Source organism: Cynoglossus semilaevis, chromosome 7 (assembly GCF_000523025.1).
Source record: "Cynoglossus semilaevis isolate Cse_v1.0 chromosome 7, Cse_v1.0, whole genome shotgun sequence".
Lineage (NCBI taxonomy): Eukaryota > Metazoa > Chordata > Actinopteri > Pleuronectiformes > Cynoglossidae > Cynoglossus > Cynoglossus semilaevis.
This window is the reverse complement of record NC_024313.1, coordinates 9,871,504-9,890,370: the sequence shown is the minus strand read 5'-3', so window position 1 is coordinate 9,890,370 and position 18,867 is coordinate 9,871,504. Positions and strand designations below refer to the sequence as shown.

Here is an 18,867-nt window from a genome sequence, read left to right as displayed (position 1 = left end):
CACATCAAGAACTGTCTGCTGTTATTCATTTATTTATTTGACTCTGTTGTTTTTCTTGAACTGACTTTAATTCTGTCATTTCATTCAGTTTGTTTCTGTGTTGACTGTTAAATCGGCCTCCATCAGATCAGACAAACTCAACCAGAACCCTCTGATGTATGAGGTCATTCACTCACACCAGTTAAAATGACAGATTATTCATTTAACTGGATTAATTTTGGGGGGAGTTTTACGGCTCCGATAATCTGGACCACGACTGACTCACAGACTGGCTTCACTGGGTGGTCTGTTCGGGGTTGCTTTTTCAAACAATATTGTTTCTTAGATCCATCTATGGTTGATGTGTTTGGACGTATTTAGAGACAGCTTTTCTGGCTGCAGTTACACAACACGTGGGCAGGGGGCCAGAGGATTGTGGGAGTGGGATCTGTCAGGTCCTACTGCAGAGGTTTAGCCACACCTGGTTCTGATCATTTTCTCCACGGCTGGTTGGGGAATTGGTGGCGTTCCAGAGAAAGACGGGCTGGGGAGAAACTGTTTGTCTCCATGTGTCTGACAGAGGGAGGCGCTGTTTGCTCTTAAGACTTTTTTTTTCTGAAAAATCATTCATGTTTGAACGTTTTATCATTTTACGCACCTTTTTTCCTTGAATCAAAACCAAGTCCAACACATGGAACTTCTTCTCCACCTTTCATGGTCGTCAGCAGACAGGGTGGCGTTTCCTCCGTTGTTGCGCAGATCACATGGTTGCCATTTCTGCTGCTGATTCATTACCTGGTGTTGGGTCGTCTCCTTTAAGAACCAGTCAGAGGATGAAGGTCAGAGGGCAGGCGCCGGGTGTGGGAAGAAGGAAGGAAGGAAGGAATGCCCATTGTAGGAAAGGTTTCAGGCTTCATCTCCTCCTGGTCTGCTGTTAATGTAGAGCTAACTGGAACCAGTCCTGCTGAGACATCTGAACGGAGGCTGTTTGTCATTTAAAGGTCTTTATTTATTTTTAACCAACATATTGAAGATAATTTGTCAGCAATTATTTAAACAGTATGTTGTTTTCATTGGGTCCAGATTTGGTTATTTACAGATATTTAATGTAATGTCAGAGTAGAAAAGTAAAAAAAAAAAAGCTAAATTAGGTATTAGAAAATAAGAGAGGTAACGTTGCTAATTAAAATATAAACAAACAACAATAAGGAGTTATACAAAATGATTTGCATGGTTTGAATCTTGGCACAAAAAACGATTATTTTTTTGCTACTGTCTTCACTAGAAGGTAAAAAAAACTGAAGAAAAAGTTCAATGTAAAGTAACTTCAGAAATATATCTTAGCTTTAGCCAAAAGTTAGGCTGTAGATACTAACCATCAGCTAATGCTAATGCTAAAGGTTATCCATCAATATAACTGCAGTAGCTACAGTGCAGTTTGACCTGACTGTAGTCAGTGAAGTGTCGGGCCTCAGAAAATCTGTTCAGGAGCCAGGATCGGGCCCACGCCCCTGCTTTAAAACCCAGTCAGTGTGGACGTAGTCCTGCTCCACTGAGCTGCCACTTTGACCGTGTTTGTGTTCCATCATGAAATGACAAGCCTCAGGCCTACTGTGCATCCAGCAGAGCAGCCAGGCAGCTGTTCTGGAGGAGACCAACGTTGTGAGGAGAATTCTCCACACTCCACACTCCCTGTCCCCGACGTCTCCTGATGTCTTTTCCAGATGTTTGCTCGTGGCCGATGTGCCCGACACGAGCTCCTCAAACAGCTGCCGGACTCTTTGTGGGTTTGTCGCCTCCTCGCTCCTTCCTGTTGCTGTGATTCCACCGGCAGCACCGGCCCCACGTCCAACATGTTCCTGCTGCTCCACATCACGGTCGGAGCATAAAAGAGAAACTCAGTCGGTGGGGATGGATCTCAGATGGTCAGTGCGCTGACGGAGATACAACCGACATGTTCAGCTGCTGCTCTGCTGCTCATTAACATCAGTTAGAAGATCAGTGTAGAATATCTGTGTAGAAGAGTTTGATTTTTTTAACAGCGCACAAATAAACTCTCATGGTTTTTTTTCTTTCTTCTTTAAAAATCTAAAACCAGAAACATGTTTACACTTTCAAGGAAAAATACATATATGCATAAATATATGTATGTTTATATGTATACATATATAAATATACATATATGTATACATATATACATTGATGTATATTTATATATACTGTAAATATATATATACACATTTATATGTGTATGTATATACAGTATGTATATAAGTATTTGTACACTGTATATGGTGTACTAACATTTCTAGTATTGAGATAATAAATATACTCATATATATACATTTATATGTGTATGTATATACAGTTTGTATATAAGTATTTGTATATATGTACACTGTATAAGGTGTACTAACTTTTCTAGTATTGAGATAATAAATATACTGCGTAAAGAAAGCAAAAACACCTAAGAATACAATACACTTTAAAGGGACAGTCAAACAGAATTCTCCTACAAAAAAAAAACTGAACTAAAGGAGCCTTGATGCATAACTGGACAAAACTAAAATATTTAGACAAAAATGTTTAGAGTAAAAAATGTGACCGTTATTCACGCTGTAAAGCTGCGATGAAGTGTGTGTGTGTGTTCTCCACAGATAATGAGTTGGTGGATTTAATGGTGAGACTATAGAGGCATCGTGACATGAGGAATGTACAGAATAAACCATCACATGACTGGTTTCACCACCCTGACCGTTGGATGACGGTCGGACGTTAATCCACACACCGTGCCGTTTTAAACAAACCATGGCTTCAGGGAAGTCGTCTGTGTATTAATGTGATGGATCACAGCGGTTCTTCACTGTTATTGTCTACTTACAGTCGTCCATTCACACCTTCACACCCGTCCAACACTGTGGATGTGTGTGTGTTTCCTGTAAAATCACTATATTTCATGCTGCAGCAGATGTTTCCCGTGGCACTGAGTGAAAGGGAAGAAAAAAAAAAGGTGTATTTTGGAAAAAGAGTAACAGATGGAGGGGAAGAGGACGGGTGTTTTCAACAGATAACCATGTGGACACGCAGGGACGTCAGCTGCTCCACACTGCCCCTCTGGGCCTCAGTACAGGCCAGTCCTATCATGAACTAAATCAGACACCAATTATGCTGTAATGCATCTTTCGACTGCACGTCAGTGGACTTGTCTCACAACGAGAAGGTCACTGGTTCGATCCCCTGGTGGTAACTGAGGTTCTTTCCTTCTGCGGAGTTCTCATATTCTTCTTTCCATCTTCAACCCACTGTCCAAAACAGCTGTCCACTCTAAACTGACCATGGATGAGAATGTGAGTGTGAATGGTTGTACATGTGGCCAAGTGACAGACCAGAGCAGTACAGACACCAGTGTTTGACCGACTCACCGAGCTGAGTAGAGCTGTGTGTCGGCAAGAATCTGGCGAAACTATACGTATCACGATACAGGGGCAACGATGTAATTTATGGTGATATACTGTGATACTATAGGCTAAATATTGAGGGTTTTTTTTAAACAATTGTACTAAAACTGTCATCACAGTCAACACACGATGCTGTTCCATCCTGACATCAGGTTTCTAACATTGGAACAGAGGGAGCTGAGCGAAAATAGAGTGAAATATTGTGATATTTCAGCGTGTGTTTATATTTATTACACCTCGAGTGTCGAGTGCGTTCTGAACAGGTTCTTAAAAAAGGTCCTTTATCAAGTATTTACTCATGAGTGTTTTGTCTTTAGGTCTTTGTTGTCCTGATCAGTTTGAACCACAGATACAGTACCTGACCATCTGTTCTTCACTGTCACAGTACAGGAGATAAGACCGTGTTTCATCAGGGACTGCTTTGGAACCTGACCGATAAGAAGAACCGGTCATGTTGGGAGCAGCAGACCAAATAAATGATAAGTGTTTGGGAGGACGAGGACATCAAGGCAGTGTGTGTGTGTGTGTGTGTGTGGGAACACAGATGATGTCAGTGGCTCTTTATCTCCGAACACTGCTGTGGTTCAATAATGGACAGAAATTAGGGTTTGTTTGTTTTTTTAAGATTTCCTGTGTGTGTACTCCTGGTACAACTGGTGTCTCCACAAGTACAGCTGTCCTGATGTGGACATTATTGTAGGTCTTCACTGAGTGAGAGAGTGGTTAAAGGTTCAACATTTAGTTTGAGTTCGGTTTGATAAAGATTAGGGATTAACTGTGAGGAAATGTACAATGTCTGTGTGGGATTGAGTGTGTAACATGATGACTATAGAAGGATATATACTTGTAATAGTTAAGGTTGTGTGTGTGTGTGTGTGTGTGTGTGAGGGGGAGAGAGAGTGAAAGAAACCGTGACACAGTCAGATACAGGAAGTGGTGCAGCTATCTGGTGAAGTTGGTTTCCTGTTGTGGTTTCTTACTTCTGCTGCTGGTGTCAGACAAGTTCAACCACATTTTCACACGCTTTGATTTTGTCGCCACTACTAGAAAAACAAAGTACTAAGTACTGCACCGAAGTACTCTGTTACAGTCCAAAAGCCATATTTGAACCACACAGATTCTGCACACGGAACCATTTTGAAATGACAAAATAGTTTCACCTTCAGTGGCTAAGAACTCCTGTCAGAGAGTTTATGGTTCTGAATTAGAACTTTAAGTAAAACCATAAAAATGATCCAAAGATTTCTGGTGCTTCAGTCAAAGTCTTGTTGGGTGAATCCGTCGCTCCTGTGCATTGACTTTAAGAGTTCTATCTTCTTCCGTTATTTTTTTCCTGTACTTGTTCCTGTGGTGGGCATTACTGATTATACCTGGTGAAAATATACAAAATAAATAGTTTGGGTTGTTTTAGGAGTTTTTTTCCACAACATCCTTTGAAAAAGCAGTGATTCATGGATCGATATAATTCTTTGTCCTTTGTCCCATTCGTTCCTCACATCTGACATCAACACGTCTGATAACAACGACCACTGACAACAGTCAGGAGCTGTGACTAACATGTTTGTAAGAAGCTGCTGTTCTGAGAAAGTGGGAGGCCACACACCACACTGTGTGTGTGTGTCACGCTGCTATTCCTGTCCCTGTGATCATCAGCACCTCTGTATTCCTGACATTTCACATGTCTCTGTGTGATATCTGCTGACCTGACAGGGTCACTGACAGCTCACTGCAAATAAGAAGCTGCTCTGAACCATAATGACACACACGCACACACACGCGTATGTGAAAATGTACCAACTTTAAATAGCCATAAGAATTTTGCATTTGTTTGCATTGACTTTTCTTTTGTCAAACTATTTGCTCTGTTTTACTTTTAGTTCCCTCTGGTGTAGGCAGAGTGGTAGAGCATGCACTGGCCGTCGGGATGAATGCCAAACTCCTTTGAAAAAAATCCTGCATTTTACTATGTCGTAACACATACACCTTACACAAAAATAACATCAAATACAGCGGCAAAATTTACATGTTTTAATCCTTTTGTATGCAGGAGCTACAGTGCAGGCACTTTATCCAATGCCGTGTTATATTTAGCACCAGCTGACCACAAAAGTATAAATAAAGAGAAAATGTGTCAGAAGAAACAAAGATGGTTCCTCTGCTACAGTTGGAGAAACAAACTTGTCAGTTATATCACATGCTGTGGACAGTTCGTGTTAAACATGTTTAACATGTTAAACATGGTAAAAGATACTAGATCTGCTGCTGCTGCTGCACCTGTTTTTGCCAAAAGCAAACCTAAAATGTGTTTGGTTTTCCATGAAGAATTTGGTTTGCTAAGTGCTAATTGTATTATATATTTAATGTTTAAAAGGTAAATGTTTATTGAAACAAAGTCTAAAATGGGTCAGGTCACGCGAATGGCAACCATTCTTTAGGAGTGACAGCATTTTAAATAACTTGCAGGTAACACTTATTTTAAAGTTAAACATTCAGTGTTGAATTAAGAGATTAAAGACTCAAGAGTTTTGTATTTTACTATCTTGTTTTCTAAGTTGGTAAGGAGACCCACCACCATTATATCTGTATCTCGATAAATGATAGTAAAATATAGTTTAACTATTGTTAAAAGATAGTTTGAACTTTAGTAATTAACTGACATAAACGTTTGATACAGCTCAGCCCCAGCTTACAAAATTATTCAAAATTGTCTTAAAATTGCTAAAACGAATTAAAAATAAATAACCTGTCAGTTTAAAGTATATTATGCTTATAATTTAAAGAGTGAAATGTTATATTTTATTGTACCGTTTGTAACCAACCATGACACACACTAACGCTAAAAGCAAAATAATACTTAAAACAGCGTTCTTCATTTGACGTTGTCAATGTATTATTATATTAAAAATACATTTTAATCGAATAAAAAGAAAAAAAAAGGTCTAAGTGCCTATAAATGACGTCATCCTGTTTGAATGTTTCTTATTAACTCTTTCCTGCTCCCGTGCACAAACAATTGCGTGCGCGCTCTAATGTTCGTCACACTGACCGGACTCCAAATAGTTAACCCGCCGTGCGCGTCCACGCAGCTGCGTCCAGAGCAGAGTGCACCCGATGCGCGCAGAGCGACACCGGGAGCGCGACTCTGGAGCAGATCAGATTCAGGCAGCAGGTCGATCAGTCGGTGAACCGGGCGGCCCCGAGTCCCGTATATTTTGAAATAGAGATTTGTTGGCGTCGTCGGCAGCAGTAGAAGTCGTCGAGCCCATGGTGTTTGTGGATATCCCTCTTGTGGACTAAAAACGTGTGCACGGAAAGTTTTTATTTCTGCAGCGCGTACATAGAGGCGCACTCACTGAGGAACGGACAGGGTCACCAACCGACGCCGTCCACCATGTCGGGGAACAGGGAGGAGGAGAGGAGAAAACTGGCTGACATCATCAACCACTGGAACGCCAACCGGCTCGACCTGTTCGAGATCAGCCGTCCCACAGAGGTAAGAGACCGGCGACCAGCCGCAGGAGAGGCCGCGGAGCCGCCGCGGGCCTCTTTGGAGCCGGGTGTAGTGCTAAGGGGGAGATTGGAGGCTAAAAGCCCCTGCTGGTTCACAGCGGCTCGGCTTCTGTTGTGGGCAGCGTGGTGGAGCATGTACTGGCTGTCGGGATGAATGCCAAACTCCATTGAAAAAATCCGGCATTTTAATGTCGTAACACGTACACCTTACACAAAATTTGGCTTTTAACATCAAATAAAGAGGCAGCATTTAAATGACAACAAGCCTGGTCACACTGGTTACACAGCAGCTCACTAAAGTTAAATGTTTACTTCATTTTGACAATAATTTTACCCGAATACGTTGCTAGCTGCTAGCTACCGCCCACAACAGTGAATAGGGTAAAGTAACACGAATACTCCCGAATGTGTTTACACTGTCGGCTTAATAAATATGCCGTAAATAATGTTAACGCTACAGCTATCAACAAATATCTAGAATTTTGTTTTTGGTCAAATTTGCATAAGTGTGATAAGAGAGGGCCCACTAAATCTATCAGATTGTGAATGAAATTTGGCGTCATGATTTATCCCATAAGATGTAACAGCAGGTATCGAAGCTGTTTAAGCTAGCAGGCAAAACACGATAGATGGACGACAGGGCGAAATTACAAAAAAAAAACAAAACAAAACCTACATTTATTCAAGAAAACTAAATATTCAAGAACATTCTAGAAAAATAACATGCATAACAAACTGAGTGATGCAAGGTGCTAACCGCCATAAGTCACCGTAGAGGAAGAACTACATTTATAGTTACACTCACAAAGGATAATATTCGAAAATATGACAATTAGCTTGGAGGAATTTCCACATTTTAATGGGTAACAGGAACCTGTGGTTGTCAGCAGTGACACTGCCTTCTTTTATGTTCTGTTGTCATCTTTTATCTTTCCATCTAATTGGCTGTTGTGATTTTAAAAAAAACGTCTAGTGCAGTTAAATGGTGTATGACAGGTCTGTGTCCTCTGTACCTGATGGTGTAGTTGTGTTAATTGTGACAACTACCACTGTTTAAAGTTAAGTGAGTGACTGACATATTTTGTGTGAAGTCTCTTGGTCGTGGTGGGGGTGGTAAATATTTGAATTTTAAACTTAAATTCCGCTCCTGTAGACATGTAACTAGTGTGTTATTATTGTACAGCATTGATGTTTCTGAATACTAGTCACTGTTTTGTTAAAGGAATGCCTTTGAACGCTAAAAAAAAGCCTTCATCTTTCTGTAACTGTTGTGCAGCAGCAGCAGTTTTTTAATAGCAAACACGTTTAGGCTGTTTGGACAGCAGTTTTTGAATAGCAAACACGTTTAGGCTGTTTGGATTCACCGGGCAAATAGATAAGAGCTTAAAGTATTAGCATCAAGCTGGGTGTAAATGCTTAACATCAGGTGGGAGTAAACAAGCAAAGGCAACAGTCAGTGTAGCACTGCCATATGATGGGATGAATTTCACCAGCCACAAGTCAAATCTGTGATGTGTTACGGCTGTTCATAATTAGATCACACTATTGGACTCTGGTTCTGATTGTGTCCCAATAACAGTGGGATGGCAGGAAGTTGTTCCTGTGAGCTGCGGACATGTGTTCACCAGACGACACTGACTCTCCATGATGTGTCTCCTCTTAAACCAGTTAATCAATATTCACTCTTAACTGGTGCACGTCATGGTTAAGTGGTTTTGATTCATAGTGTTGACTGTGACTGTGTCCGCTTCATTTGTTTCTCCTCCAATAGACGGCCCATCCCTGATGCTCCTTAAAGAGGGGGGAGCGGGAGCTACAGGTTCCCGCTCCCCTTCTTGAGCCGATTAATTCATCAGGTTTGAAACCATTGGCTGAGGGTTTTGAAGTACACACCCGTACACACAAACTCTACAGTGGTGTGAGAAATGATTAACCCGGTCCAGGCCAGTCTCTGACAGAAAAGGCCTTTGTACACCATTTTACAATACCGTATCGATATTCAACAGCACTGTATGTATTCTTTTTATTTACAGTTTACTGTCAAACATTTATTTTTTGCGCCAGTTTCTTGTCTAAATTTCAACCATTTATTACAATAAAACCTCAGATTCATTGTTGTTCTTTTTGAGTCCAAGTTAGAGTCACCTGAATGAAACCAAACGTTACTATGTAATAAATTATAAACGCACTGAATGTTCCAATTATTAAAATTTCCTGGTTTGTTTCAGTTATATTTCAGAGGTTTCATCACAGGCCCCAGTTAATTTGACTCGGTGGGTAGAGATTGCGTCAGAATCACGTCACTCCTGAGGCCGTAACGTTCCTCACTGTGGCGGCTGCATGTCTTTGGCTGCAGTTGCTGCAGCAGAGGACGCCTCAGAGTTCACCTCAGAGTTCAGTCCGAGGAAGATGATTAAAAATACGCAGAAGCGTGGCCTCTGCTGTCACGCCATACCCTCCCCCGTATGTCAGCTGGTCGAGCCCCCGAGCTGCACAAGTGTCCTTCACACTGTCTAGACTGTTGTTCTGAGCATGGCCCTGCATGATTCAGACTCTGCAGCAAGTGACACTTTGCAGTCCGACCAGTGGGCCGTGCTGACGTCAGAATCTGGACGCCTAATATTAGTGAAACATTATTTTCAGAGCAAGCATCTAGAGCAGTGAGATCATTCGTATGATTGAATTGTCCACGCTTGGCTGATTGGTCAGGAGCAAACTTCTTAATCTCAACGGGTCAGAACTGAACAAATCCTGCTGAGGGACTTATTGTCGGCCTTATTATCACAAATCACAGACTCATGTCATGTTGTAGTAGGCAGAGGTAGGAACGTTAAGCTGCAGGTTCTGCTCTGTCCAGTTGTGGCAGACTATGATGAGTATTTGTTGCTTTAAATGTTTTAACACGTCAGTTCCAAATCAAAGTCGGATTTCTCCACCTCAGTCTGCACCTTCTGCAGAAATCCACTGGTTTTAATTTATATTTTTACTACTTTACAAACTTTGTAGGTAAACCAAATACAGTGCCATCCTTGATGTGTAGTATTCCAATGTGGCTGGAGGTCGTGGGCACAGACAGCGTTGGCGGGTGAGGGGTTGGCAGCAGATTCCTGTGGATCTATCTATGATATAAATGCCATAATTATATTAGATGTTTAACCTTAGTATTTACAGTGTTTGCCCATAAATAGTTTTAATAAAAACTACTACTATCATCCATCATGGAGGGAAATCATTTGTAGTCATCAGACGTTTACAGCGATGATCAATACTGAAACACAGTCGCTGATGAAAACAGTTTAATGAACTGATGTCTCAGTGACTGATTACAAATACACTAGTTCTAAACCTGCTTAATGGTGCCACTCATTTCCAACATGAACAGAACCCTCTGACCCACCGGACAGAACCAGCAGACATGTGCAGCACTGTTTACTAGTGCTGCACATGAACGATGCAGATCGTCGAACAAATGTTCTCAGAGCGCTGGACCCTGGGGCTGCAGCAGTGCAGTGAACACCCGGCTGTATTGTTTAAAATAGGTGTAACCTTGTCAGTCAGACACTAGTGACATTGTTCCTGTCACAGCTGGAGTGACGCTGCGGCGTAAACAATGACAGTGCTTCCTGTACGTATCAGATAAGCGGTGAATCTAGATCAGATCTCTACCTTGTTATGGGTGAGAACTTTTCAGAACTGCTGAAAAACAATGTGCTGTGTTTCTTCAGCAGTACTTCTCAGTGGTGTAGTTTGTAAGACATTTTTTTAAAAACATTTATTTCACAAGATTCCAAGAAAGGAAAAATATATTCATTTTAAACAACAGTCTAAAGTTTAGACTCTTATTCCTTTTACCATATTCAGCAGTATGGCTTTGTCTGTTTTGTTGCATTTATTTTTGTGTCTGTAAAGACAGCAAAGTCTGTTTTGTTGCATTTATTTTTGTGTTCTATATTTGTTAATTGTAAATTTTAAAAAAATCCATACAGTATTGTAGAACATTGATTATGGTATCAGCAACAGAAATATTACAATACTTCAGGGTGTAGATGTTTTCTTACACCCCTAGTGGCAGGACCAGGACAAGTTTAATAAAAGTTATGATGCCGTGTTTACATGTCAGCTGTTGCTTCTGAAACACCGAACAGTGTTTTTGGACCACAGCTCTGTATTTTGCTCTCCAACCTGGTCTGAAGAAGGCCTGCAGTCTGGAATGTTCTTTTGTAACCGTGGCTTGGTTTCAAAGAAAGAGGAAGAAATGACTGACTAGTGATACTATTTATAAGAAAACCCTTGGACCGTCTCTGTAGACGCTGTCTCTCTGTCGTCCTACCTTAACAGACCGTTGACATGCTAACTGCTCTGAAAGCTTCTTAGCCTTTCCTGTAATTACAGTTTGTAAGGTCACATGACAGTGTGAATAACTGTGCTGCACAACAAGTTTGGCAGTTTGAAGTCGAGGGTTGTGTTTCTCCAGCAGACTGAGGAGACACCAGGGTTTGAGCCAACACACAGAGTCGGTGCAGGGTATTATTAGTAGATGATTTTTTAACTTAAACAATACCATCCTGACTAGGGCTGTGTACTGGCAAGAATCTGTCGATTTGAGATGTATCACAATACAGGAGTAGCGATACGATATATTGCGATACTATAAGTACAGGAGCAGCGATACGATATATTGCGATACTATAAGCACTATGACATATTGAGGGTTTTTTTTAAGAGAAGGATTTACATTTTTAGTCACTAGAGAAGAAATGATGATGATATCATAAAACAGTGTCGGTTTCAGTCTATCAGTATTTTCCCAAACCCCAGTTTAATATTTCTTTACTTAAATAAATTAGTCAGCAGTCCCACTTCCTGTACACGTGCCTCTACATTTATCTCTGAGTTTATGTAATTGCAGCTGTGAGGACGCTGTTAGACTGTGGCTGCACAGATCCGTCTGCATGTCACAGCATCATTGCTTGTGGAGGTGGATGACGAGGGCTTCATGTATCTTTAGCTCTGAAATTGTGACTTTCTGCTGTGGGAATGTATGGGATGTATTTTTAAAAGCTGCTGAACAGAGCTGGGTAGTTAACAAGCCCTAATTGCTGTTTCTCTAACTGTGAAGATGTTGCATTGAGGACTTGATTGCAACGTCCTGTGTTCCAGAGAGTTGGAACCCTCTGTAAAACGTCCCAGCATCCCACTCACTGTCGCTCATGGTCGTAGTACCTGCTGGTTTTATTGCACTCACACTTGATCAATGGTTTCCTCTCCGCTGAGTTCTGTGACTTTCACTGCACAGTGGTGGATCACAGCAGTACTGGTCACTTCAGCTGTAGATGGCTTTGCTTTTCACCTTAGCTGCACCATTAAAAAAAAACCTCACCTGTGGTGTGTTTTTAACAGTCCTGCAGTCGTTTTGATTTGAATATGAAATTCATCACCAGCAGAGGAAGTGAGTTTACAGTTTTCCTCTGGGATGTGAATTTTGCCATTGAAGCAGACTGGTCGTGACATCAGCGACCACTCCCTCTTTTCCCTGCTGCACAGGAAGCAGGAAGCGGTGCAGGAAGTGTGTGTTGTGTGCAGATATTGCCTTTTCCTCTGACCGCTGTGCTCGGAGTCAGACCTGGCCTGATTTTCTCTTATTTTACAAGGTATTTCCTGGTATTTGGGGATTGTTTTTCCACTGCTCCGTTGTTGTATGTGGTTGAAATCTGTCGTTGTCAGTCGTTTGTCTCTCCTGTGGAATTCAGTGTTTTTCAAATGGATGTCATTCAGCCTTATCCTTTACAGGCAGATAAAAATCCTATTTATCCTCTTCTTCTTCCTGTGTCTGTGGGGTTTCCTGGGGTCAGCTGTTGGTCACGTGGTCACCTCCTTAAGTCCTTATTGTGTTCTTAGCGTTGAGGAGGGAGTAATAAACATGCTAATAGTCACCTGCCTGCTCGACAAAAGGTGTGAACTGTATACACAGTGCTGGGAAATGTGGATGAAAACACTCATCACATGATGCATTTTTATTATTAGACGCGAGAATACATTCATGGAGTCATGACATTGATTTAATGCTCCACAGGCCTGCTGATAAGATGATCAGGTCAGGAACATGTGCACCTCTGGGTTTTGTGATGCCTCTTGCTATATACTGTATATCTCATAATGTGAATAAAATGTTTCAGTTCCAGGCGGAGGTGGAGTTTAATCACCTGAACTTTATCAACAGCAAGAACAAAAACAGCTTAACAGCTCTTCAAAAAACGTAAGAACCTCAAACAGGAATAAGTCGTGTGAGAACAAGTCCAGACCCGTGTCTCTCTCCGTCGTCTCCAAATATCGTTCAGAAAGTCTCACCTGAGGAAGTCGGTGTGGCTGTGGCTGTTGTTTCCTCTTCTGTTTTATATGACACTGTGAATAACAGCAGTGAAGCTGCTATTAAAACACAGCAGACTGGAGTGATCTGCACTTCAGGGGGAGGGGGGGGGGGCAGTAAAGGCTGGTGTCTCCAACAGATGGGTGCATTAACACTTCTCCAACCTCTGGCTAGAACAGATTTTAAACCTGTGACGTATTGTTGGTGACTGAGTGTCAGTGTGGAACCTACTGTAGTGGTTGAATGAGGCTGCTGCTACTGCTCTGTCTCTCTCTGTGTGTGTGTGTGTGTGTGTGTGTTATATGTCCTGGTTCTGCTCGTCCGTCTTCAGACCTGGCAGCACGGAGCCAAATTCCTGGACTGACTGATAACAGCAGTCTGAAAAAAGCTGTGTGAGTAATGTTACAGACAGAACATGGCTGACGGTCCAAAGAGTGCTAATGGAATGGAGCCGAGAGTCTTATCTTCTCTGAGGTGAATATAAATACATAGACACCCCCCCCCCCACTCCATCCCAAAAGAAAAAGAAAAACTCCGATGTTGGCAGCAGTCCAGTTTCTTCTTTAATTTTTCTCTTATTCTTCAGTCGTTCTTAAACCCCAAGTACAAAGCAGTGACCGCTGGGTTTCAAAAACCCACTTTGTCAGGTCTGATGTTGTGTCCAGGGTTATGGTCCTCGCTTTTTATGACCCACAAACACAGTGAAACATTAGCAGATGGATGGATGTGACAAAAAAAAGACACACTTGGTACTTCATCAGTTGTCAAACGTCATTTTATTTCTGTTCTTGTTCTTTTTTTTTTTTTTTTTTTTACCCTGGTGGTATCAAACCGCGGGTCAGTGTGTCAGCTGTAACTGATGAGAGCGGCCTCGCTCTATTGGCTGCTGCCTGTTAACTAGAAGGATGGGGTCAAGTCGAGGGGACAGCTGGGACATTTTTCACCACTGTTTATTTCCTGCAGAGTGAGAAATTCATTACAGGCTCCTGTGGGGAGGGGGCGTCGGGAGTGGGAGGGCGGGGAACAGAAGTGGGCCAGGACAATAAAAAAAAGGTACTGTACACCTGTATAATCCAGTGTCGATGTTGCAGAACAAAGGTTATTTAGTGGTATAATCTGTGGGTAATCTCTTTGATCAACGTGGGGGCAGTGTGTGTGTGTGTAAGGAAATGACTGTTACTGTAAACCCCCAGGACACGCATCAGCAGCGAGAGCAGATTATTGTGATCCAGGTACAACAAAGTACAGGCAATTAGAATATTTCAGCATGTACCATCAAGTCCCGCTGTTGAGCTCCATAGTTACAGAGTAACAGTATACAGAGTACATGAACGCTGGAGACCAACAACAACCTCCAGGCACCTCTGAACAGAGTTGAGACCAATATGTAATCCCTTATATCCATCCTACTCAAATAGAGGTCCGCGGGCCACATGTAGCGCAGACACAGCCTCTCAGTGGCCCAGTGGGCCACATCCTCCGCGCAGACACAGCCTCTCAGTGGCCCAGTCTGTTGTCACTTGAGAAATGTGGAGAGAAACTGAGATAATGTTGAAGTTTCTACTGTAAATGTAGACCATGAATGCAACATGCTCTCCATAGCAACCCTCACTTGTGCATCTAGAGACGTGATCAGTTTACTGAGCTCAACAAAAGTGATCCTGCACTGACTGATAAATACCCTGATGTGATTGGGTATGGAAAATATTTAAGGTTGTTCAATACATTTTTATGTTTTTGGTTTTTTTTTTTTGGAACTTCAGGAAGTTCTAATTGTTAAACTGATATTATCGTAGTCTTTTTCAATACCTGGAGTTTTCTTTAAAACTTCAGAAAACAATATTAAATTGTTTAAAAAACCCCAACATATCATACACAGGTTTGCAGTTCATGTTTAGTTACTTGAAATTAGCCACACGTTTGTTTAGGAAGGGAGATTTATCAGGCCATTGATTGTTGGAGGTTCTTTAAGCTGTAAATCAAACCTGCAGAAATGCTGCTCCACTCAGGAGACGGTTAATTCCCTGAGATGGACCAATGAAAACCGATCAATAATATGTTAAAACGCTCCCAGAAGAAGCCTCCGTTAGCAATCCTGAATAACACATCAGCGCTGTGTGTGTGAACGAGATAGAGAGAGAGAGAGAGAGAGGATCCAATTGGGTAACATTTCACAGTTTCAGGGTTCCTACCGGTGCTGGAATCTGTGGAATGCAAACGAACTTTTTGAGCAGTAAATTCCAGGCACGCACATTCAAAGAAAGTCAACATAACCTGAGAGATTCCTTTAGCTGTGTACACACATGCAGATTCAACAGTTCGTTGTCATTGTTCTGTGCGGTATTAGCCCGTTGTTATTAAACAAATATTGCTGTTGGAGGCGTCCAGTGAAACCAGGGTGGAGTCGGGATTTTTCAGTCCTAAAAAACACTGAAAGGGGAAACAGACATTTGGGAAAGTCATGGAATTCACATTAAGGCCGCAACGGGATTCGGTCTCACACTGGTTGGGAAGCACCTGCGGTTCATGATGCCTCCACCCCACCCCACCCCAACCCACCCACGCTCTCCCCCCCTCTCCCGTTTGTTACTGTCTCTCTCACATTCCTTCTCTGTGATTTGGCCTCTCTCTTATCTATCAGCTCCCCTTTTCCTCTTGTTCTAAAACAAGCGTTGTATTGTGTGTGCTCAGCAGAGCAGGCCGCCCTCGAAGCTCTCACTCAGTATTTTTGTGTGTGTCTGTGTGTGTGTGTGTCTGTCCCAGCCAGCCTGTCAGACCGTGTTAATCCCTTCAGAGGCCCGTGTGCCATGCCACGCCCCCTTTTTTCCCTCTACTCTAAATTGATTGGCTTCTCCACCTCTCAGTCACTTCGCACTCCCTTGTCCGTGGGCCGATTGCTTTGGGAGGTGACACCACCCTCCCACCACTCACCCTCGACCTCGCAAGATCAGAACGCAATCAAGGAATGTGTTTTGCGACGCTCGACGCAATCTCCCATGGGGCTTTGCTGCAGGTCAATGTCTAAGGAGTGTGTGTGTGTGTGTGTGTAACCACCCGGCGTAAAGCGTGGTAAAGCCAGTGTGTGTCACAGGTTGGCTCCTCCCATCTGCTGTCAACACAAAATAAATGAGCATGAACTGAGTTAATCATACATCTCTTTATCTTGATTTATGTGGTGAATATGTGGAAAACAATGTACTATTTTCTACTGTTGCGTTGAAGGGGAATCTGAAGTCATGGCTAGAACTTGTGTTGGTCAGTTGGACTCTACTGCTGTAGTGTGTTTGTTTTGGTTGCTATCACACCCAGATACGCATAGTAAGTCTTCTGCGATAAACAATTCACAAGTAACATTCTGTAACTCCCAAGACCAGAACCACAAATCTTCTGGCAGCCAGTGGGTGTGTTGAAACCTCTGCTAGCTTGTCGTTGTCGATGTGTGGAGGGCCTCGGCAGAAACACATGGAACTGCAGACTTGCAGATGTGTTCGTCTGGACTGCACTTTGCACATTTTCTCAGAAAAGGGAGTGTGATGCTGGACCAAGTCCACCTCAGCGTGAGCTCACACTCCAGGCTTGTTCACTTGAAGCATATCGCGGAGGTTCGCCTTCAGTCCGTGAAACGTCTCTCAGATGCTGCAGTGACGGGGTGTGGTCATCTATGGAAGTGTTAGGAAGTTGGAAGTTAGGAGTAGGCAGAATGTGAGGTTTTATTAAAAAAGTACTCTTAATGAGTCACACTTTCTCTGTGTGTTTGTCTTTGAAATGTTGTTTATATCAGAGGTTGTGTGAGGTGACGGTGCACCGGCCTTTCTCTTTGTTTTATTTTCCCTGAAGAGTTGAATTTGAAAACGTGATTAAATAGCAATGTTTTTAAAGCTACACCTAAAACTGGTGTAAAACCTCTGAGTGCAGCTCCAATAAAAAGGAAGTGCAAAAGGCCCGGCCATGTTTTCTAAGCAAATATTTTTCATGTTTATCTTCCTGAACATGAAATGCTTGTTCAAACAAATGGTTTTGTGACGCCCCTAAAGACGTATCCTGTGGAGGAAATGAAAGCACAGCGCATTTCTGTATGGAACAAAAAAGTTCAAACTGATCACATTATCACTCTGTCCACTCATCAAGAGATGACCAGACCAGATGAAGATGATAGTTAAAGGTCTCCCACCTCTAATCCTGGAGTCTTCTCCAGATGTGTCAGGCCTACATTGTGCTACACAGCGACTGTCTCATCAGTTGTTTGGCCGACTGAAAGTATGTCAGTGTGGAAGTATGTTCACTGAGTCATTTCGAATTTAATTAAGTTTTGAAGAACCTCCAACCAATCCAACTGTCTTCCTTGAAACTTCAGAGGATCAGAGTCTGGATCAGAGAGGCCTGTTTTTCTTGACTCCACTGCTCCTTTCATCTGCTGTTTGTTATTAAACCCCCCCGCTTCTCCAAAGGTGCTGCACCCTGTCCTCGCCCCTTTTTCGCCTCACCCCCTCTGACCTTGTAGGACCTGGTTGGAAAACTGGATCCAAACCACAGTAAAGAGAAGAACAACACAGTAGGAGTGTGTGGGTGACCTGCTTGTGTTGTGGGACTTCCATGCTCTCGCCGCTCCGCCCACGTGTTTTTGTTGGTCTCAGCCGTCCAACCCATTTCATGAGAAGAGCTCAGACGTTTTGCACAGACACACATCAGTGGTGGCACCGAAGGATGACATCACTGTGGTCAAATAAATGACATAAACATTGAGAAACCGCAACACTTTTCATCCAGACCATAGACGGTATATAAAAAAAAATGGACGTAGACACCAAAATAAAGTCTGCTTTTTAAATCTGTAAGATATGCAATCTGACCACAGACATATTTAATGTGAATCTAAAAGTTCACAGATGTTTACTGCAGCCATTTCCTATTGGACAGTGCACGCTGCTAATGAGACTGGATGTTTACAGTATGTTGTACTTTTGTTTAAATCAGATATGTACGAAGTCAAGACTCCCATACACTGTTTTTCTAATTACCAGTTACTTACAGTCTACTTCCTGTTCTTCACTAATAGAACTAGATGGCCACATCCATTTTTTATACATAGCCTCTACTTTACAGACAAGCACTTTTGTATCAGAAATAATCTGCAACAACAACAGGGTTCCAGTGAGAACAGCGACTTTGTTAAGGTCCAGTGACCTAAAAGTACATGTGATATTAAGTTTTGGTGCATCATCACAGACGCCCCGTGACACTGGTCGGTCTGGCACTTTACCGTGGTGTCATTACAGTGTCAGTGTACACGTGGAGAAGGAAGTAGGCTGTTTTTTTTTTTTGGTTTTTTTTGCTTGTTTGTTTGCACACGGAGGCAGGGCTTTAGGCAAATGCATGACATCATCGCTCTGTGCCAGGATTCACTACATACCACTGATGGCACCAGGCAATTTAGCCAACCAGAGGAAAATATCTGAAACCGTTTTTGATGGACTGCTGGAATGTTCTAGGGAACTAAAATCCTGCACATGTGGAAATAAATGCTCTGAGCAGTGCTGCTGCTGCTGCTGCTGC

At 42.4% G+C, this 18,867-nt stretch overlaps 1 protein-coding gene across 15 annotated transcripts in view; it reads left to right on the top strand.

Annotated features, from left to right (window-relative positions):
• Positions 1–6,549: 6,549 nt before the first annotated feature.
• Positions 6,550–18,867, top strand: part of afdna (afadin, adherens junction formation factor a) — a 60,132-nt gene continuing 47,814 nt past the window's right edge. For 12 of the 15 annotated variants that reach the window (XM_017033664.2, XM_017033661.2, XM_017033663.2 and 9 more), the window contains exon 1: positions 6,551–6,930. In XM_017033664.2, coding sequence (XP_016889153.1) covers positions 6,829–6,930 — 102 coding nt within the window. In that variant the 5' untranslated portion in view covers positions 6,551–6,828. Of the gene's footprint in view, positions 6,931–18,867 lie in introns of all 15 variants that reach the window. The other 3 variants (XM_025057119.1, XM_025057120.1, XM_025057128.1) reach the window with 1 other exon arrangement.